The sequence below is a fragment of the Rhipicephalus microplus genome, chromosome 6 (genome assembly GCF_043290135.1).
Source record: "Rhipicephalus microplus isolate Deutch F79 chromosome 6, USDA_Rmic, whole genome shotgun sequence".
NCBI lineage: Eukaryota > Metazoa > Arthropoda > Arachnida > Ixodida > Ixodidae > Rhipicephalus > Rhipicephalus microplus.
This window is the reverse complement of record NC_134705.1, coordinates 138,832,976-138,856,403: the sequence shown is the minus strand read 5'-3', so window position 1 is coordinate 138,856,403 and position 23,428 is coordinate 138,832,976. Positions and strand designations below refer to the sequence as shown.

The window sequence follows — 23,428 nt, the reverse complement described above, 5'->3', positions numbered from 1 at the left end:
CCCCCAACTTACCCAACTCACGATTGTGTTCAAGTACATACCCTTCCCATTATATTTCTCGTTGTTATTTAGTGTGTATAACACTCACATAAATCAATGATATTCACTAGTCTACGATATCTCTATGCTCGTGCAGAGTTACACATTTCAGAGGTTCGTGTATTTTCTTAAACTCTTCACGTACGTTTTTCGTAAATTGCTTCCAGAATGCTACTCTAAATAATTCATTCGCTTCCAAGAATCAACTTACCAAATCTTTGTAGAAATTCTAACACGATTTACTCAAATCCACTCGACAGTTCTTTCGTGGACGCATGCATAAATTCTAGATGCTCATGCAAATCGACATCGACATTCGATGCTAACGACATGCTCTTTCTGATGATGTGACATCGGCGTAATTACAGTTGCTTTGGAGGACGTTATTCGTGACAACCCGGTCCTCTCCAGGGAAGCAGGTACGTAAAATCCGCTTCAATGGTTTCATTTCAATTCTGTTAATTGCACATAGACAAAGAAAATTGCCATAATCGTACACACAGGCGAGCATCATCTCTGCTTTGTCGCAACTTGAGCCATGTTAGGTTCACGCAGTGGAAGTTTACCCGGGGTGTGACGAACCGAAGTACCCAGGACCCTGTGCCGGACACTTCCCTCGTTACTACTTTAACAACGCGAGCAAGAATTGCGAGCAGTTCGTCTTCGGAGGATGCCAGGCCAACGGCAACAACTTCGAGAGCGTCGACGAGTGCATGAACCGATGCTGGGGTGAGCGATTTCCCCATAGAGTGACGTTCAAGAGCAGAGCAAGCGACAAGCTTTTGAAAAGTGCCTGCAGGTTATCAACACTCGAAACTGTTTTGCCTGTCCTAGTTGCGAGATAAGTAAATGTGGATGTGAAACCGGTGCAACGTAAATTGCGCAAAAAGTCCTTGTATAGGACCTTACTGTACAAAAGACAAACTAATATTAGAAAGGCACAAAACACAAGCTTTTCCATTCAGTGCAGAATGAATGGCTGCCTCGTTGTCAAATGATACTCCATAATTAAGCTGTTTTCCGATCGACTTTACAACTAATCCTCCAAACATTTGCTCGCGCGACTACCAGCTTCTAAGTATGATATATTTTTTTTTCGTTGATATGACCCTATCGTTTGCTGTCGGCGTAACCGGTTTTTCAGTGCATTAGTGGCGCCATGGCGGCGTGCGCGACCAGTTTCTACTGAAGTAGTGGCCCTGATACAACTTTAACCCCGTAGACACGTGATGTGCATAGTGAGGATGGAAACAATATCATGATCACGTAAGGAATCCACTAAAAAAAGCGGGTGCTGCGGGCGCAGTTAGCTGCTCATTTGTTAAGAGGACCTCTTTCGTTAATGCAAAAGGCATCGCAGTAAAACTTTTTTTAACTGTATATAATTAATATGTATATAACGAACAATCATTTCTAAGAAAATACATTAGAAGTAGCGTTGCTATAAAAGAGTGCTACGAATATGCACTCATGACTAATTATTGAATATAACGAATCAACCTTTGTGTTAAAATGAACTGTTACTGTTTTACCGAGGGTTCATTGCAATTTTTTTCTACGTCAACGCAGTGCGAGCCTACCAGCCTACTCAAAAAATAGTCAGCGCTGTCGAAGTTCCATTTTGGCCCGGTAAGTACCAACTTTACTAAGAGCTGGTATACCGCACTTTCGTTTGTTCCGTAGAGCTTTATTGCAACAGCCAGTAGTTGAAAAAGCAATGATTACCATTGCAGAGCACGTGGTTACTTCGTACCAAGGCTGATAGATAAATAGTAAATTGTATGAGATCGCCAGAGAGTATAGCCTACCCTAGGCTACTTGAGGTGTCGGGTATACAGGGTGTTTCAGGATATGTGTTCGAAGATCGCCATCAATGAGGGGAACAAAATATTTGCTCTCTACCTTCTTAATTATAGTTTTCTGTGACAGCATAGCTATTCACATGAATGCACAAGTAAATTGCTGCACTGATACAGAAATATCAGTCCCTCAATCAACTTTTTCTTCATTGGTTTTGACAGCGCGTTGCACATAAGTGGTAGTATTGTGTATGCATATGCTTTTTTGTTTTTGGCCACTTTTCATGGCTTTGAGACTTCGTTCTTTTTTAAAGCATGGTCGAGCCTCTGCGCATCATACCTTTTTATGTCAGCTACCTAACACCTACAGAATAAGTGCGAAGGCTCTGCCAGTTTCAACTTATTAGTTGGATTGGAGGCTTCCATGCTTTGACGTTGTTTATTAAAGTTTTTTTTCCTGGAAGAGTTTGCTAGTGTCCTGTCCAGTGACTGTATATTCTACTTTTACTGCACGCTCCATAATGATACTTGTTATAATATTGTTCATTACGCCAACACCTCAGTCGACTTCCGCGGTTAGAACCAAATACCTGTTGTGGAGCAAAATCCCACATTCGTCTACCTTCCCTCTCAACGATAACTCATTATTTGGCTTCTCGCGCAGCAGTTTATGCCGCTACTCTTTCGATTCCAGGCGAATTCGAGAACTCACGATAATATGGTCCCCACCTCGCACTTCGACCAACAGTTCTACATTATAGGTGATGTCCGCGTGTGCGCACAATACAATGTAATCTCACAGTTTGTTTGTTTGTTTTTTGCCATTAGAGCATAACAGCGTTTTTATCTTGACAATTTGGTGCGGCGCATTTGGCAGGCACCGTCAAATCATGAATACTAGTTTGCCAAGAGAAAATCGCATGACAGCTGCCACGTTACCGGTGCTTACCAACGAAGCAGAAACCTGGAGGCTTACGAAGAGGGTTCGACTAAACTGAGGACGACGCAGTGAGTCATGGAAAGAAAAAATATATATGTAATCTTAAGCCACAAAAAAACAGCAAAGTGTATTGGGGAACAAACGGGTGTTAAGGGCATTTTATCTAAACCACGAAATAAACATGAACTAGGCATGCAACTCGTTGGAAAAATAACCGCTGGTCATTAGGAGTACCTGATTAGATTTCAAGAGAATTCATCTGCATCAGAGCCGAAAGAAAGTTCGGTGGGCAGGTGAGATTAGGAATTTTGCGGGTATGAAGTTGCAGCTGCAAGCCCCGAACTGGATGCAGGACAAGTACAGCACAAGCCCAGGACTGCAGAAGGCGTACTCTGGCTGATGATGATGATGAAATTGCCCTTGGAAAACGTTTATCAGGTCAAATGGGAGACGAGGAACATTTCACGGCGTGAGCCAATTAACGCTTTAGGGTTTTCGGACCGGGACCCATCGTCGTACGTGGGTCCGGGTCCAGTGATTCACCGCGCGTTATTCACCAAACAACCAAACGTGGAATTGTTCCGTTGGCCAAAACAGTGACCTTCCTTTCCTTCTCTATAATTTTCGATTACCTTTGTCTAATGCAATGTAGGTGACCGGACTTACCCCTGGTTGGTCTTCCTACCTTTCTTTCATTCGTATTGTTCCTCTTCCCGAAAAGCTGCTACTCGCCATTTTATTTTTTTTAACCCTTAAATCACCACGTGAGTTTTTGCAGAACTTGGTGTCTATGTCTTTAAACTCGTCGACGAATCCACCTTTACCCTATACCTATTGTAATTGCACTGGTTATTTAACTGGAAGAGTGACCGCTTCGGTAAGCTGTCTGCCCCATATTCAATATACGGTTTAAGACAATTGTTTTTTAAGTAGCCAACTTTGTCTCTGATAAACTCGTACGGCCTTCATTGCGGTAGTTATGAGTACCCCTCATCTTTTACGCTTTCGCCACACTGTTCGGCCCCGCAGAATGAAGTCTAGGCTTTTACGCAGCGAAACCAACATGTAATTATGAGGGGCACCGTATAGTGGAGGGCTCGGGAACTTTCTACCATCAGGTGCTTTTCAGCGCCCACTGACATCGGACGGTGCATAGGTGTAGCCTTCTAAATCTATCGGTATTACAGAACTGATTTGCGAAAGAGGATATTCACAACTGATTTTTGTGAATGGCATTCTTAGTATTCAGCACTGCTCGCTTCTTTGGGTCTAATTACGGTCTGGTACTCAGTTAGCACGATGACTTGCAGTTGTGACACTAACGGCTGACGTCGCAACAAAATGGCAATATGGACGAATATCTGCCACCATGTGTGTTTTGAGCTTAGCTAGCTTAGATAAAGATTGTGTGAATTCATCGTGCCCACGTCATAAATTCGCAATACAGTGCTAAACACGTGCCCTCATGGGGTAACTCTGGAATATTTTGAAAACGCGGAGATCACTTTAACATGCCGCTATCTTTAATTCTGTGAAAGCCTTTGTCTTCGCACCAATCAGTATATGTGGCCTTTTTATATCGGGAGTGGAAATCAAGACGGCCTGCTTATCAGTGCACAATAGGTACTGAGCCACAGCGGCTGACTTGGATATAGCGACATTTCTGCTTTGCGACGCGGTACTAACAGAATAACCTCGTTCTTCTACAGTGGCGCCACCTGAAGTGTGTACCTATCCGGCTGACGTGGGACCCTGCAAGGCGTACATGCCTCGCTTCTTCTTCAACACGCTGACCACTACGTGCGAGCAGTTCGTCTACGGAGGATGCGGAGGCAACGCCAACAACTTCTTCACCTACGATGCGTGCCAGAAGAAATGCATGACTGTCCTTGACGTCATTCCCCGTGCCTAAGCAAAAAATAAAACTTCTCCAATGAGATTTTTCGTGGCTGATATGGCCCCTCTCCTCGCCCCTCCTATAAACACGAGCACACGCTGGACTAATCAGAACAAAAAAACACTGAAATAAAAGCCACTTTCTACATCCGCCAGTCAAACGTTGAAATCAAACACTGGCGCAAATGCGCAGGAGTATGGTTTGCATTGTTGCAAAACTCGATATAGTGTGGCAAGAAGCGCGAAAATGAATACTACGCAAAGAATTTTGTGTAAAGGCTGGTTAAAAGATGGCCGCAAGAAAATACCGATGAATGTGCGAAACAAAAAGAAAATTGAAGAGCGCATGCTGTGTACACTACATCTAGCAATAACAATTATATAACGGCAACACCAACAACCGGTACATATCAGCCCAAGGCTAGGAGAAAACATACCCAGCGACACGAGCAATAACAATCAGTTATTTACTTGCGACGTTTACTTGCAACGCATAAAATTAAAGTGCACTGCCAGCGCTCCTCTCACCGTATATGTTTCTTGCTCGCCCTCCACTACTGTGTTAGCGGGGTTGTTAATGTCATGAGCCCCCAACTAGCCCTACTATACAACGGCCCACCATTAGAGGAAAATTTGTTCACGCTGGTTGAACAATACAATTATAGGCGTTACAAATTCCTAAATACGCACTTGGTATTATCTCGAAAGAAGTTCGGGAACGTGCAGGAAGCAGCTTCAAGTGTCGTTCGATTCGGGACCACATTTAACGGTTATCAGCATTCAGGAAGCTACCTCGGCGTAGTGAAGTTACCATTGTGTGAAATACATTTTTCACACCAAATGATACCTGTCATAGTGAGCATGCAATAAAGCATATCAGAAGAATAATGAGCACATTGGTACAATCTATCCGAGTATCACCAGCTAAAGTGCATTACGGACGCGAAGCATCTAGAAAACGAGCTCAACTCAAAGGTCATCCTGTATATTAAAAAATAAAGCCTTCTTTCTCCGCATCTGTTTCGTCATTTCTCATCATCTGCTCGAACCGAATGCGGGATGTTCCACTGCGTATTGATAAACAAGGAAACCGTTTCTACGAAATGGCCGGTATTTAAAAAATCCAATTGGCACTGCATCTGGCTGCTGTAATTTCGTCTATACTAAAACCTATGGTCCTCAGCAGCGCCTATTAGAGGTTTGCGGTTATTTTTGTGCTAAGTCTAAGATTCCTTGACATAATCGCAAAAAAAATGTGCTATAATCTATAGAAAAGTTGTGGTTTTACATTCTAAATCAGCGATTATTATTAGGGGCGTCGTTTTGGAGGGCTCCAGAAGTTCGAATAATCCGACGCTCTTTAACGTGCGCTTATATGCAATACACTGAATTACTTCGCCTTCATGCACATTCAGCCACTTATGGAGCGATTTGATCCCGTGATCTTCGTAACATCAATCGAGCATCATAACCAATACACAAGCATGGCGCGTGCGGTTGTACTTAGCACCGACAATTACGACTATGAAACTGGTTCACCTGCAAATCGTAAAGGATTAACGATTAGCCACGTAAAAGAGCTGAACCACCTCTTATGAGTCGCAGACTAAGTGAGAACTACATGCGCAAAACAGCATGAACGAAAAAGGTAGACGTACGTTCCGCAACTTGTCAACGAATAATGTGTCTACCTCGCTTGTTTAGTACTATTTTCGCTCTTTACACTGCAACACCAAATGACCCAATGTGGTGGCAAAAACTTACCGCAGGTGTCATTCACTGCGGCCTTCGGCGCAATGCGGAACATCGACAAGGAGCTGCCTATACCGTAATATTCAGCCTTGAATAAGTGTCTCGAGGCACAACACCGTTTCTCTCTAAGTTCAGTTGTTATGTTTGTGATGCTGTCATGACTGACCTGGAGGGCATATTATAGCGGGACGCCGCGCTTGACAGGTGAGCAAGGCAACTACTTGGTAGCCGAAACGTCACTTTTAATTGTTTAGGCCTTTTCATATTTGCAAGCGCTATTCTGTTTCGTTTTTATTTCTCACTTATTCCCATTCAGATGAAGCTACGAAAAACCATCGCTTTTATTAACCAAAGAAAGATATACGCAACGGAAAGCTGGCGTGGACGTCATGTTGGCACACTCCTATCAGGTCGAGGTGCGCTTCTCTGAACGGTAGTCATTGTAGAACATATGCAGCATTGAAGCGAAGCCTGCTATGAGTTACAAATGTCGGGGGCGCCAGCGTCGTAGGCGTAAAAGCCACGCAGGCGAGTGTGCACCAGTGCGGCCCTCGAATGCGCTACTCCCACGGACGCACCTCTAGACTCCGTTTTCTAATTACTGAGTCTATGTTCATCGTGAGCTACTCAGCCAGTAATTCCTTCTTACGTGGTGATCTCAATTCTTTGTCGAGGTCAATTATGTGTTCATGTCACCAAACTCAACTGTAACCTGGATACGAGTGCACGCCCGTTATTGCCTGCGGCAACCGCAGGTTCAACTGCCCAATTCTGAGCATGGAAGGTGAGAGTAGTCAGTAATGCGAAGCAAAAATGAAAGAAAGGAGTACTTCAGGTATTCACATGCGCACTCCAAGCTTCGGTTGGCCCCATTTTGGTGGTAGAAAAAGGGCAGCTGAGTTTTTATCGCTGTGGCATGAATGCACACACAAAACACTACACGACTGCAGTCGCTGTAAGCCACCAGTATGCGAAATTTACCAGCCAACACTGGCCAAAATTAGGAATGGTTAGTCACTACTAGCCAGCCAACAAATTCTAACAATAAACGACAGCCAACGACATAAGCCTGTAATAGCCAGTATTTCCTGACTGTAGTCCAAAGTTAGTCTGTGCTAGCCCAGAGCCAGCCAAGGCCATCAGCAACGCTACCAAAAATAGCGCATTCACCTCCTGCTGAGCAACTTCGGCCGATTAAAATGACAGGTTAACAGATACGTGCGACTTGGGGGGCAAATGTGGTTGACCCTTTCATCAGAAGAACCGGTATAGCAATAAATCAAAGCGTGTTTCCACATTAGTATAGCTGTTTATTTTACATTAATATATGAAAGATTGACCAATGTCCATAGGTGTTTCGCAGCCGTAGCACCGTTACCGTTTGACGCCGGTCCCCCTCCCCCCTCATTGACGCCTAGTGGTACATCTTCAATACGGTGGCTACCGTCCACGATCACGATTTTACATTTGCAGAAGGTGAAGCTGCCAACGTACACCTGTGCACCTTTACATGCTGAGTGCACGCAAAGATGACATCAACAAGCACATAACACTTGTACTGAATATTTATACTTCTTCAAGGCACCGTCATTTCAGGAGGGGAAAGCGAAGGAGTGCGCTTCCCAGTAACACGGCAACCTAGGTCTCTGCGAATTTTGTGACATCACATGATGACATCACCACATTACATCATCGTGATTGCTTAACAGGGTAATGTACTAATGCGTACACCACGAAACTCTTCAGGCGAACGAGAGGTAGAGTTCGTATCTGAGCATTGAACGAGGAACAGCGTCTCGTTTCCCGCTGGCCTTTCTCTCAGTCCACTGAACGCCAAAAATATCCAAGCGCTTCCTGTCGGCGCTTCTTGGTATCATGATGCAGTACTTCAAATGGCCTATACCAGACAGCTACACTAACCTCACCCCCCCCCCCCCCTCAAACCAAGGCTACCGTGAAAGAGAGAAGATGTGAAAGACATAAGGTGCATTTGTGAAGCTTAATAAGGGAGCGCGATAGTGAAAAGAAAGTCGGATTAGAAGGAAAAAAAATCCACACACATCTACGTAGTCAGTGCTGATGATGGGGCGAAGCAGTGTGCATTACATCGAGAATCTTGTCCCTCTAATTTTTCTGGTTAAGAGCCTTTTATATTGTTCTTGTTAACCTCTTGTTCTGTCTTATTCTTTCATTGATCGGTAGTTTAATGTCGATGCTTTACGGTGTTGTGGCCTCCTATTTTCTTTCTCCTGGTTAACAGCGTTTTGATGACCTTTTTGTTGCTCATAGATGTTTCAGTTTGTTCAAATGCACCTGCACTACATCTTCTGTAGACGCCGGATGGCGGATTACGGACATCGTGCGGTCTCAGGGGACTTTACCTCTTAAAGATGGCTTTCGGCTTCGAGCCATCTTAGGCGAATGCAGAAGTGTGCCTATGAATTGTGTCATTTTAGGCGACGCGGATTAGAAAACGCGAAGTGTGGCTACGGGATAAACGGTGTCTGTGGTTGTGATTCGGTACTCCATACAAGCCATTAAATAATAACCACGCGTTGCGTTCGCGTGCGACGAATAGTCTTGTTTTATAGAGAATCATTAGAAAGAAAGTGCACCGTGTCGCAGTCATAAGGTTTCTAGATAAGACACGTTACGCAGTCAGCAGCACGCTCGACACCTACGCGCTGACTTCAGGTTCCGCGTGCCTAACCACTTCTGCACGTGCCGCCCTGTTATAGACAAAAAAAAACACAGCTTAGACAGCGTTTCAAGTAAGTTTCCACTCTCTACCGCGATACAACAGAGTGAGCCTAGCGCTCGCTTACGGGCCTCTTCACATTAACGCAATCCACGACACGCACGCAGCTCCAACGACAACCATGCAAAAAAAACCCGTGTTTTCTCAAGGGGGGCGTGCCTTATTAGAGACTGTGCACGAGCGCACGCGAAAGGAACAAAGTATGCAAACAGCCTCTCCCATCACCAATTTCAGTTAAAGTTTGAAAACGCTGCGTTTTGCTTCGTGTCGGACAATTTTCAGAAAATGTGGCTATCACATTGACTCAACATTTCATTAGCTAAATAGGCTCACACAAAACGAAGACAAAAACATGGGGAACATACAAGCTACCACACACACAAAAAAATGAAGGTTAGAAAAAAAATCTCGCGCACGTTAAAAGAGATCAGCTTCGAGACCCTGGTTTTTTAGACAGTACGTTCCCCAATAAAAGATAATTTTTCTCTGTGTAACCACTGAGCGTTGGCTGACACCAGAATCTACAAACGTATACGAAATATTTACGAGGGTTTAACGTCCCAAAACTATCATATGGTAATTAGAGAAGCTGTAGTGGCGGGCTCCGGAAATATCGACGTCCAATTAAAGCTAAGCGCACGGGCCCCAAACATTTTTGCCTCCATCGAAAATGCGGCCGCCACGGCCGGGATTCGATCTCGCGACCTGCGGGTCAGCAGCTGAATGCCTTAGCCACTCGACCACAGTGGTGGGTACATATGCACAAGTTCAGGCTTCTTCAAAATAAAAGTTCAGTGTTGAATGAACCAGAGGGGGGTGGGGGGGTCTTTTCTCCCTTCTGCCTTCGTTCTTTATGCGCTGTTTTCTTGAAGACATTAATACAAAGCAACTCATCCCCTTAACCATTCCTCTTGAATGCATGTCCCTAAACTAAGTGTATCTCAAAAATTACAAACATTACAATATTAGAGCGCAAGTATACTACTACAGTGACTTGTGAATATCTATATATAGTCATGCAAACAGAGCACGAAGTGTGCGTTAGACGCTTACAAACACACACACACGTGTGTGTGTGTGTGTGTGTGTGTGTGTGTGTGTGTGTGTGTGTGTGTGTGTGTGTGTGTGTGTGTGTGTGTGTGTGTGTGTGTGTGTGTGTGTGTGTGTGTGTGTGTGTGTGTGTGTGTGTGTGTGTGTGTGTGTGTGTGTGTGTGTGTGTGTGTGTGTGTGTGTGTGTGTGTGTGTGTGTGTGTGTGTGTGTGTGTGTGTGTGTGTGTGTGTGTGTGTGTGTGTGTGTGTGTGTGTGTGTGTGTGTGTGTGTGTGTGTGTGTGTGTGTGTGTGTGTGTGTGTGTGTGTGTGTGTGGTTGTGTAACCCGCGCAATAGCCATCTTAATGTCGTTAATTGCGCGGGGTCACATCTCTGTGGTACCGAAAATTACTCCATAAAAAACGTGTTGTCTTTTTTCATACATTTTCTGGTCAAGATGCCACACAACACGACTGCAAAACTGCTGTCAGGATCACCACTTTTGTGGCGTCGCTATTCGTGATAACGCCCTTGCTTCCCCATGTGGCCTACAGCTCTTGACGATAAGGTGACAGCCACGAAAGCCTCTACAAGGTGCTCCGAGTTTTCATTGTGTCAAACACTCTTCCCGAAAGCTTTCGTGGTCACAAGATGAAGGCTCTCAATTTGCTAGCACTCTTCGGCGCTACATTTGGTAAGTTTTAAACTACAACCCGATCTCAAAAGCCGCAGCAAGATTAACAGAGTCATGAAAGACATATTTCAAGAAGCAACGTTTTGCGTAGAACAATCTCTCCGTGATGTATGTTATGAATTTGTCACTTAGAGTCTTATACGCGCATAGCGCGAAATGATCAGAAATTATAAACCGTAAAAAACTAGCAAAATAGATGAGTTAGCATTGTTTGTTAATTTCTGCTCTCTTGCTCAGCTCGTTTTCATAAGCTCTGTTCTATTGTAACTTGCTTCCTGTGAAAATACTGAGGTATATAGCACATCGACGGCTCCATCCCTCCGTGCACCGCTGAAATAAACAAAAAAAGTTGTTCCCATAAGTTGAAAGCACAAGTTTACTAATAAAACAGAACCCAAAAAAAATCGCCAAACTTGCATGGCAATGAACATTTCACTCGCCAGAGTTGACTTTACACTATAAGGTTCCCAAGCACACATAAGCACGTCATATTTCTTCTGTTTCTTCAATTAAATCTTAATTCATTGTTTTTCCTGTTCCTCACATATTGAGCTAAATTAGTGCTTGATGCTGGCCAGTTTGTACGCATCTCCAATGGTAGACGAGGTTTTCATTTAGCTACGCAATACTTTTCGGTAAAGACTTACACGCAAAAAGCAGCAACAGCATTCCCGGTCTATTTCATGAAAAGAGAGGTTACAATATCATTGCGTAAGCATGTGACCTTTAGTTCAATAGGAAAACAAACTAAAATTCAGGGTTCTGACCAAGCCAATCAAATTATACCATAAAACCTAATGACATTGTTGAAAAAAAAAACCTAATGACATGTGTCACAACCCACTTTCATGTGAAAATCAATGAAAAACTTTATTTACTGATAAGTGGGGCTTAACGTCCCAAAACCACCATATTAATATGAGAGACGCCGTAGTGGAGGGCTCCGAAAATCGACGAAGAACTTGCCGTTAAGATTTTCAATTCCAGCCTATTAATTGTTTTCGGCGCTCTGTGTTGATACGGCGAGATGTAACTTGAAAATCACTGACATTTAGAATATTTTTGTGCCAATACAGCAACGTTATTACGAGTTACCCCGCAGAAGTAAACTCTAATTAGTTTTTGAACCCACGCTGTTTTTTGATTAGAGCCTAATTTACTGCACGAGCGTTTGTTGCTCCGCGCAGGGAAACGCAGCCGCCGAGGCCGGTAATAGAATTCGGATCGCATCTAAACGCCACAGTGACTGGGCTAGAAAGCGGTTACGAGGCATATGCGAAAACTGAAGCCGAACTGGCAACGCCTCGGATGCACGTGTTTGCAGCGAAGTTCAAAACAGCATCGTCGTTAGGCGCAAAAAAAAAAGAAAATGGCCAAAGAAACTTAGAGAAATAGGTGGAGGCGAAAGGCCGGCAAATCGGTCTTACCTGTTAATTTCATTTTGCCACTGTATGGCACTGAACTCAGTGCACCTACAGACTTAAGAGACAGAGACAACGATGGCGACACAGAAGCACTAAACTTCCAACAAAATCTTATCGAAAAAACACGTAAAGTTATATAGGTGACCCCACGCATGCGCAGCTTCACAACCGCAAAATCACGAGACTTCTAAGGGATAAGCTTTAGCTAAACAGCAGTTACGTAGAAGAAAATAATATTGAAAGTTAAGAAATCACGAGGCCCTATGATGCTGTAAGGATTATAGCCAGCGTATCAGCATGCCTTCCATTGCATTGTAACAAAAAAAAAAGATGTCTGTTTTTTTTTGCAGGTGTACTGCCTCATAGCACCACCAGATTTCATAACTTTCATTGTGTACAATTTCTACGTAACTGCCGTTGAGCTGAAGCTTATCAGTTTGGGGCGTCACGGTTTTTTGGTTGTGAAGCTGCACAGGCACGCGGTTACATATATAATTGTCATGTGTTTCTTCAACAAATTTTTGTTGGAAAATTAGCGCTTGTGTGTCGTCTTTTTTTGTCTCTCGTTCCCGAAGTCAGCGCTACTTAACAGTTCAATAAAGTACGAGCTAGCCCAAATAAGCGCCTTGCACCTACAGATTGCGAAGTAACACACTATATTGACAAAACAGCCTCGTAGTTTGCAGATTAGTTACAAGTGGGTAATGAACTGATTGCTATTCATTGAAAAAGCAAATTAAATTTTCTCTGTACAGCTTTATGAGTTTGTTAGCATGCTGTTTTTGTGAGATGTCGGTTGCACGTTAAAGAACCCCAGGTGGTCAAAATTTCAGGAGCCCTCCAGTACGGCGTCTCTCATAATCCAATAGTGGTTTTGGGACGCTAAACCCCCAAAATCAATCAAATTTTTGTGGGATGTCCGCTGTGGTGGAGACGTAATTACGGTGCTCGGCAGCTGACCCAAAGGTCACGGGGTCGACCCCAACCTGGGCGGTCGCATTTCAATGGACGCCAAATAATAGAGGCCCGCGTGGTGTGCGATATCAGTGCCCGTTGAATAACACCAAGTGGTCTAAATTTCTAGTGCGCTGCACTACAGCGTCTCTCACATTGATAGGGTGATTTTGAGATCTAAATTCTTGTCTGTGTGTAGTCGTTGTGTTCTCGCGCTATAACTATCATCATGCCATACGAACTAGCCCAAGCTACCACACTTCTAAAACCCCAGTTATTATTACTTTTGTGGGACAATACACCAGTGGTTGATGGTGGTATTATTCAACCAACGTCATTTTGGAGCATTGCTGGGGCGTTCGCTGAAGGCAACCATGCCAATGAGGCGGCTCGCTCTGACGTATGAAAGATTAGAACGCTCACTCGAACATTGATTCACATCGTCACACTTGGAGCGATGCAAATGTCTTCCTCGACGTTCACCGAACAACCGGCTGCAGCAGCTGCATTTCCGATAGAGGCTGAAATGTTGTAGGCCCGTGTGCTCAGATTTGGGCGCACGATAAAGAACCCCAGGTGGTCGAAATTTCCGGAGCCCTTCGCTACAGCATCTCTCATAATTAGATGGTGGTTTGTTTGACGTTAAACTCCACATTTCGTTCAATCAATCCCTTTGTCAAAGGTTTCTCTTGATTGACACGTATACTTCTATAACTGTTTGTCCTTACGCGTCGTGAGATGTTGTAAAATGATTATGCATGTACTGTATCATTAGGTCTATCACTATAAATTTTCCACCACGAATAATTTCACTACAGAGATCTCTGCGCTGTTCATTCCACGATGACTTTACCTTTGTTGGGATTTCCAACAGGTTTCTTTGGACTGGCAACGAGTGGCCCAACAGGTTCTCCAAGAATTCAGCTCGAAGGTTGGTACAGTTTTCCTCGCTGTTCAAGTAACACAGTCATGTTTGTGGCAATATTGCGGCCTAAATTGTTTCAAGCAGAGCACATTTTCACGGGGTCGTGACGTCGACGAAGGGACCGACCACAGGTCGAAGATGAAACCGTTTATTCGGGCCAAACTTGTATCCAGGCAACGAAAAGTAAGATTAGAGCGATACACACTGGTACAGGTAGCGGAAAATGGAGCGTCAGCCTTCACTTAACTGATGTTGAATTCTAACGGCAGATAGCGAGCGCGGGGCAAGATTACGAATGGAGCGCGCAGATCCGAGCGGGATTGCTCTCGCCAAACCTGCTATTGGAACGCGCGCGTCTCGAAGGGAGTTCTTGGTGAACGGAAATGTAGTGAGGGAGCCCCAGAACAGCTTGGGGCGCGGTGGAGAACCGCGCTGATCAGCTCAGATCGGACAGATCAAACATGGGCCATCCAGCGAGCACGGGAGGCGGCTGAGAGACAGGGTCTCTCCACCGCCCCTGGTGCGGCTTAGGCCCACGTTTGAATTCGCTGGGTAAATACAGTTTGCTCACTCACTCAGTCACTCACTCACTCACTCACTCAGCACGAGAGGGTGCGCAAAGCGTTTTTCGGACATCCATCGGTGATTGAATGAAAAGCGGGCACACAGACTACTTCACCTAAACTTCCGGTCCAATCCGCGGATTTCGGCAGAGAAAGAATTATTGCTCCACGGAGCCGTCCGTGATCGGCGGTTCCTCTCAATCTGCCATTTGAACACAGAGTTCACGCTCCCAGTCCACCGTCGGAATGTGGTTGCTCCTCTCAGAGCAGAAAAACGTGATCTGAATTTGCCATTGGAATTAAACATGAGAAGCAGTGAGGCGCGTCGGCATTTATACACGGGCCATCGAATATTCTAGCGCTATCGCTAGCAGCCACGTTGGTTCCAAGATAATGTGTAATGTTCGCGAAGTTGGCGCAATCTTAACAAAATGATCTATTGCAGTTCCGAAGCTTCTCGAATGCTGCAGGCGTGGTTTGGGCTGATAATTACTGACAGTGAGGATGAATTTGAGGAGGGAGTGTGGCAATGCTATTACTCTGCATAATGACAGACTTTCTAAACGTAGCGTTGTATTGAACTTCGAATACTAACTCAAAATAAAGATGCTTCGAGCCTATGCATCAGAAAAAAAAACACCAGGCCTATAACTCGGAACGCGCCGCACTGTCCCAACGAAAGCTGAAAGAACAGTCTTTGAGAGTCTTCTTTAAACACTCTTCAAGTATCTATCATGCGCACTTGCAGGGTACCCACTGCGCCATTAATCAAAGAAGGCAGGCATTCAGTGTGTCACATCCTTCGTGATTCTCCACAGAATCGTGGTACCTGCCGCATACTTGCAAGGAACATTGTGAAATTGTTTTTGTGCTGTGCTTGACGACAACGAAGAATTATGCCAGAAGTTTTTGTACTCACCACAATCAACTACAGTGGGTATGCGTCACAGTTGTTTGTGAACAAGATCGTGCTATTGTAAACGGTTGGAGAATTCGACAACCTACTCTTTGCGAAATTCGCGTTATGTGACACCTGACTGTGACATTAAACTGTGATTCGCTTGGTTTTTTAAGTAAAGCATCAAGCGCGCGATTGCGGAAGCATTCGTCTGGGCAAATCATGGGCCAATAAGAAGAAGGCAAGAGCTAGTTCGTACGTATTCATGCTTGTGTGGCGCTTTTACTGGCGCATAGAACACAACAGGCGGTGGGATGCGTTAATGCTTCCCTTTTATAAGAAACACCACGGAGACATCGAGGCTAACGGCGACTCTTTTCTGGCACAAGTAAAAAATTCGCTTCATATCAATTCATCTTGTCATAGGAACTAGTGGCGAAGTCGAAAGTAGCAGGTTCTGTCCCTGCACCAGGGCAAGTCATCTTTTCGAGCCCCCTTACTTCTTCACATTCACATTAGAATTATTTCTAGTGACATCCTGTATACTGTCGCTTAACTGAATGTCTGTGAGGTATCATTATTATTGTGTCTAGCAAAGAAGACGAGCTTTTAAAGGACGCTTCTTTCCTTCCTTCATAGCGGGGGTCTAGTTCTGCCAGACTTGGTGCCTTCAGGTAGAATACGAAAGATTACTCGTCAGCTATCAGCTTGTAATGGGTTCACGCGCTACGTTACGTCAAACAGGCAGATAAAGAGTGTTCCACACTCGCAGCCGTGGCTACTGACGGCACTGATCAACACGCTCAGGATTATCGCACATCATCATGATGATCATCATCCTGACTACACCCATTACAGGGTGAAAGCCTCTTCCATGTTTCGCCAGTCAACTCGGTCCTGTGCTTGCTGCTGTCACTTTGTACCCGCAAACTTCCTAATCTCAACTGCCCACCTCACTTTGTGTCTCCCCTTCACCCGCTTACCTTCCCTTGCAGCCTGTGATCTTTCATAACCAGTGGTCATATTAACTTCGCACTATGTGCCCCTGCCCATGACCATTTCTTCTTAATTTTGACTATGATTATTGCACATGCATACCCCATACTGTGGACAGGGCGATAGCCACCTTGGTAGCTCAGTTGTTGGAACACCGAACGCGTTATTTCAAGAGAGTGCTTAGCAGCACGTACGACAGGGGGCATAGACGAGGAGAGACAGAGCGCTGAACAGCCAGCAATTTATTTCTTGCGAAAGTCTTCGCTTTTATAGTGAGCAGTTGCACCATTCATGCGCGAAAAACAATATTATTGCCACGTTCCTTCATCAAGTTTTGTCATAAGCCAGTTACTGTATGTAATTTTCGGTAAAAACTGCGCCTGCAGTGTTCGAAAAGCTTTGAGGCTGGCGTCGGTGTCGTCTCCGTGACGTGAGCTAGGTTCACGGCTTGATGGGGGCGTCCAGTACATGAACGAAGCCGCACCTCCACCAAGCCATGACTTGACACGCTTGGAATAAACGTCACTTACTTTGCAATTATGCACATATTCCTCTCGGTGCCTAAATGGTGTAACTTCACTTACAATCCTAACTTTCTACAGAAATTTGATATGATAGGTGATTCAACTCGGCCCGCGATCTTAAGCTTGCATTAAAATTGGACACTTCCTTTGAGAAGTATGCCACTGCTTTTGAAGCTAAGCTTTTAGTGTTTTTTTTTACAATTTGAAGGTAAGCCTCACAACACACCACAAAGTACCGTTTTACTGGCAATTTTACCATGATAACCATTTCCCGCAGACGCTGATCGTATTATTTGGCCTGATATACATCACTCGGCCGCCTCATCATCCTTCAATCCACAAGGTTTGTGGCATCTGTATATTTCTGTTTCTCAAGTTTTACCCTATTTTCTGAAAGGCCATAGCTAGCACAAAGGAATTCAGGGGCAGTATTTCTTTGCATCGCTAATGATTCTCGTGAGAAATCTTTTGCCGAATTAGTGATAATGCGAATAGCGAGGTCTTATCCTGCGGACGGTGATGGCTTTTGTGTGTGTGTGTGTGTGTGTGTGTGTGTGTGTGTGTGTGTGTGTGTGTGTGTGCGTGCGTGCGTGTGTGTGCGTGCGTGCGTGCGTGCGTGCGTGTGTGTGTGTGTGTGTGTGTGTGTGTGTGTGTGTGTGTGTTTGTGTGCGTGTGTGTGTGTGTGTGTGTGCGTGTGTGTGTGTGTGTGTGTGTGTGCGTGTGTGTGTGTGTGTGTGTGTGTGTGTGTGCGTGCGTGTGTGTGTGTGTGTGTGTGTGTGTGTGTGTGTGTGTGTGTGTGTGTGTGTGTGTGTGTGTGTGTGTGTGTGTGTGTGTGTGTGTGTGTGTGTGTCGGCTGTTCTGTCATAGACCACATATATTTTTATTTCTGTCTACAGTAACGCCTGTGGTCACCCTGAATCGGCCAGCCCTTTTATCTTGTTTTTTTTTCTTTTGCTTGACGAAGCTGGAAACACATCATGAAGGACCATCTGCATCTGCACAAACGCTCTAATGACAAACAGTTTCAGATATCCTTCTTGTGTATAGCGCTAGGAGTTCTCATAGTAAAACTATACCCCTGCACAGCGCCGACGGATCGAAAGTTTGGCCCAAAGAACATCGATGGTGACCTGCGGTCCAGTACGATAGGTAAGCGTGCTTCTTTTTATGTCCGCTTCTCCTGCGCGCTTTGACCCGTGATGCGACGTCGCATTCGCATTTGTGTAATAGAAAGAGCATCGTTGCATTCATCTAGCTACAAGCCTATACGTTCGGTCACACGTGAAACAAATACAAGCTGGAAGCGTACCTGTAAGTGCAAATAGAATACGTTTAACAATCGTACTCACTCGCCAGTTCTCAGTTACTCCCGGTCATTTCTTTTTGATTCAATTCACCTCACCACGCATACGCTTGTAATCTCTGAGCAAGGCAAGGAGAGTGTGGTTTATGCTTTCAGGCAAGTGATTTCGAAAAAAAAAAAAAGAAGCCATTCCTATATGTGAAGGTAGATGACCAGCGAAGCTCTTTGGCATGTTGAATTGCTCGAAACTCAACGAAGTTATCCTTCTTTGACCACCCACCTAACAGATACTTGATCTCGGTCAAAACATTGGCAGTAAAAGAACCAGCAAAGATAGTTTCAAACGAACACCAGCTCAAAAAAAAAACATTGTTATTGTCAGCAATACAGGCACGATCCTATATTTGAAGGATTTGCTAAGGGTAGCGACGAATCAATGGCTACGGTTATGCGAGGCCCCGAAGGAATTCGCGAGATTCTATACCAACTGGGGCTGGTGCTGCATTCCAACAGGGCAGAAAAAAAAGCTGAAATACGTACCGCACTTCCAGCCTAGAAAATAACGTCAGATAGTTCAAACAAAACCACCTTCTTTTTTTGATTGATTGATTTGTGCAGTTTAACATCCCAAAACAACCATATGATTATGAGAGACGTCGTAGTGGAGGGCTCCGGAAATTTCGACCACCTGGGGTTCTTTAACGTGCACCCAAATCTCAGCGAACGGGCCTACATCATTTCCGCCTCCGTCGGAAATGCAGCCGCCGCAGCCGGGATTTGATCCCGCGACCTGCGGGTCAGCAGCCGAGTACTTTAGCCACTAGATCACCGTGACGGGGCCACCTTTTTTTTTCAAGAAAGATAAGTAGTTAGAAGTATTGGCGCAAGTTTTTTTAAATACTCCACATATATCCCAAGCTCCATTCAGTGACATCTTTCGTAACACAGTTGGAGTTTGCTTATTCATACACATGCACTTGGCAGTCAACCACAATGCAATAATTTAAGTGTATTATTTTCTCTACTGAAGTGGTTCATCGATATTACAGCAAGACTTGTAACCCACCACAAAGTAATGTTTTACTGACAGTTTAACAATATAAACATGTCGCGCAGATGCTGATTGTATTATTTGGCCTAATGTACATCACTCAGCAGCTTCATTGTCCTTCAATCCGCAAGAATTGTGGCATAAGTATGTTTCTCTTGCTGATGTTGTCCCACACTTCCAGAAAGGCAATACGTACCGCAAATCATAATTCAGAGGCACTATTTCTTTGCATCACTAGTCATTCGCGTGAGAAAGCTGTTGCTGAGTTTCTGGCAGTACGAATAGCGAGGCCTTGTCCTGCTGGTGGCAATGGCTGTCTTTTGCTGGAGCTGCACTTCGAACGTAAAAAAGCACAAGCAGTTTGCCCAGTCCATCTTGACGAAATAATTGGGAAGTCACAATATATAATTAGAAAAAATGCAGATTTGATAACGAAATATAGATGCTGACTGGAAACAATATGTAGTGTTGGCTGGTTTTTTCTGTTTTGGATCACATTGCTTTTTATTGTTCTCTGAAGTAACGCTTGAGGTCACCCTGAATCACCCAGGCCTTTTTACCTTGTCTGTTTTTTCTTGAGTAGGTGCCAGCCCCATTAGCAGAGTACTTCGAAGAAAATACCATTTTTATACTTTAAGCCGCTTTTTAATAACGTAGCAACAGCATTAAAAGTTGAAAAGCGTGTTTAAATAAGCATGCCGAATTCAAGTTTCCGTTCCATCATAAAATACATGCGTGCTTCAAGTACCAATATAATTGCTTCCACACAAGCTGCCGTGTCCTAGTGGTTAAGTAGCTCGACCACTAACCTCAGAATATGAGATGAAAACCCACTCGGGCAGCCGCTATTAAATAGAGGCGCAATTCTAGAGGCCTACGTAATTAGGTGAGCACGCTATTGAACCCTACGAGGTCTGGATTGCCACAGGCCTTAACTACGTCTACCTATACTTTTGAGGCGTAACAATTCAATAACATTTATTATATTTCTTGAGCATGTTGAGAAACGCAACATTTCCCTATATGAAATTGTGAAGAAACCATACACCTCACGTGTTGAAGCGCACCACTGGAGCAGGCTAGAGTCAAGGCGTACCTGTATTCTAGACAACTTGACATAACATCATCACATTTAAATGAGGCGTCCACAAAACGTGCCATACATAAACTGCACTTGCGTTCCCTGTGTCGGTTTGTTGCAATCGCAGACGGATTTTATCTCCAGGTTTTTATTAAAAGCATTTCGCTTCATCTACACACGGATCTAGAACGATGAAATGTGCAATGTCTCCGATTTTTCATCGTTCGTAAGTATCTTGTAAAATTTGCGACAGCATGCCACACTCAAAAACGTCTTCGAAAGCAAAAGTGTGCATTGACAACCTGGGGTCCTCAAAGAGCGAAACACAAAATGCCCCATTGAATAAACTCTATACATAAACAATTCCTCACCAAATATTCTGATTAACACCAATGATAAAAGGCTTCGAAAAGCCGTTCATAGGAGTTTGCAAAAGCAGCCCCATGGAAGGTGTGCAGAAAACGCTGTATTGAGTAATATTTACCGGTTTCTTATCTAATTATTATCACAGGGAGTTTTAAGTCTCAAAACAACGTTGTGGTTATGAGGCGATGCCGTAATGAAGGGCACAAATTTCGACCATCCGGTGTCGTTTCACGCACACTATTATCGCACAGCACGAAGCCCTCTACCATTTCGTCCCCATCTTAATGCGACTACCAAGGCCGGAATACCGCAACCACGACTATCGGGCCAGCAGTCCATAAGCGTAACCGCTATACCACTAAGGCGAGCAGCATGAACACTTGAGAAGCAGAAAGAGTACATAAGTAAACCTATTGAAGAGTAAGTTTCGTTATTTTTACATAACTGGAGTTACTTAATACTATGCAACCTTAAACGACGTCGGAGAACATGTCATTAGATTTTCATCTAGATCGCAAGACTTCCCTCCTCGTACCAAAATAGTAAATATATGTGATACTAGTTCCGCTTCAACTCAAGGTCACTTCACTAAAATTTAGGAAGTGCCTAAAATCCCCAAGACGAGAAACAACGCTGTCTCACCTTGCGATCTCATGAACTGCAAATGCAATCGCACCTAAACTAGGAGAGCAATAGATGATGACCTCTAGATGGTTCTTGTAATGATTCCGGAGTTTTTCGTGTTTACAAACAATTCACGAGGTTTGATCCCAAACGCAGCTGGTACTGCATTCTGACGACGAAGATTAAAAGAAAATCTGAAGTATATAGCCCCGTTAGAAGCGTGCTCTAGTGTGATAGAAGCTGACGAATTGACGGACGGACGGACGGAGGCTTCGCCCCCACAGATCATTGTTCACTCCGCAGATATGTTGCGAGTTTTTTTTTCTTTTTGAGTAATATAAGTCGCATGAAAAACTGGTACAAGTTTTTCGAAACACTGAAAATATGTACCACGCTGCATTTAGAGCATTCGTTTGAATGAGGTTAAAGTTTGCCTGATGATCTAACTCAAACTTGCGTTCAAGTTGGTCCTTAGCATGCATTTAGCTTTCCTTTTGTTGCATACACATGCACTTGACAGCGATCGCCAATGCCATAATTTTATTGTATTATTTTCTCGCCTGAGACGGTTAGTTGACTTAAGTGCAAGACATGAAACACACCACAAATGAATGTTTGGCAGACAGTATAACATAATAAACATCTCTCGCAGATGCGGACCGTATTTATTGGCACGACATAACTCACTCCTCTTCGTCCTTCAATCCACCAGGTTTGTGGCATTTATATATTCTTCTTGCTGAACTTCTCCGACATTGATACAGAGCCCGTAGGTACCAAATATAATAATTCAAGGGCATTATTCATTCTCGTCACAAGTGATGCTTACGTTGTGGCGGCATTTATGAAAAAATCAATAACGATGTTTTGTAGTTTCCTTGGCAGAAATGATTCTGTCTTTTTGCATGGCTGCATTAGGAACATAAAGAACACAGTCTTTTTTTAATTCATTCAAAAGAGTTTAAAAAAACGTCGAAATAACATATTCCAAGTACGGACTCAATAGTACGTTAGAATCATTTTTTTTCCTTTATGAGAACACTGAAGAACACATAATAAAGGCAACACACGAACACACATAACGGAACTTTCAAACTAAAAAATTACATTGAATATGGCTGACGAAAAGAATCCCACAAGTATAGGTTAATGTACAGTTCAAAACTTCCCAGGTCACTATATCATGCATTCCTTGGGCAGCACAGCCTGGGAACCTTTGAAAACCCCTGTAAATGATGGTCCACATCTTGAAGACAAACGCATAAAATAATCTTGTGACGAATAGGTTCAAAATAGTGGTAAAATGGGCTCGTTATCGTGCTGCTTTGCACACATTTTCATCTTTGCCCTAACTGTATTATAGCTTAACATTCCAAGGAAGATTACACGAGGCAAGTTGAATCCACCTCGGTGCTAAACCCTTACTTAAGTTAAGGCAAGCATTTAACTTTCTTTTAGATACCGACATTGAATTTCCACTGGGAATCCCCGCATTTAACTGAGGGCAGTCCTTGCAGAAAAGCGCGAAACAGCGTTTTGCGCTTATACGAGTATTGTTCTTTCCCGCAGGTGACAGTCGCATTATTTGGCCTGACATACATCACTCCGCGGCCTCCGCGTCTTTCCACCCGCAAGGCAAGTGTGGCGTTCATATTTATCATACTGAAAATTTCCCTCATTGTGAGGCACAGCACGATTACCGCAAAGTTGTCGAAATCATTACTTCTTCGGATAACTACTGAAGCCCGTGCGGAATCCTCTTCAATAAACGTACAGCGGGGTCTTGTTGTTTTTTTCTTTTGTTTTCGCCGGT

General features: G+C 44.0%; 2 protein-coding genes across 3 annotated transcripts in view; both read left to right on the top strand.

Moving 5' to 3' along the window:
• LOC119168435 (papilin) overlaps positions 1–23,428 on the top strand; it is a 44,005-nt gene that overhangs the window by 12,095 nt on the left and 8,482 nt on the right. Inside the window, exons 8-11 of the mRNA XM_075867846.1 lie at positions 408–458; positions 595–768; positions 1,609–1,668; positions 4,488–4,684. Coding sequence (XP_075723961.1) covers positions 408–458; positions 595–768; positions 1,609–1,668; positions 4,488–4,684 — 482 coding nt within the window. The remainder of the gene's footprint in view (positions 1–407; positions 459–594; positions 769–1,608; positions 1,669–4,487; positions 4,685–23,428) is intronic.
• LOC142765554 (uncharacterized) lies at positions 10,752–23,397 on the top strand. 2 transcript variants are annotated; one of them, XM_075866708.1, is made up of 6 exons: positions 10,754–10,906; positions 14,159–14,215; positions 17,468–17,533; positions 18,277–18,339; positions 22,268–22,327; positions 23,185–23,397. In XM_075866708.1, exons 1-6 carry the CDS (start codon positions 10,864–10,866, stop codon positions 23,355–23,357), a joined length of 462 nt encoding a protein of 153 aa, XP_075722823.1. In that variant the 5' UTR covers positions 10,754–10,863; the 3' UTR covers positions 23,358–23,397. The 2 variants fall into 2 exon arrangements, with proteins under 2 accessions (XP_075722824.1, XP_075722823.1); XM_075866709.1 differs by lacking the exon at positions 17,468–17,533 and having other exon boundaries at positions 10,752–10,906.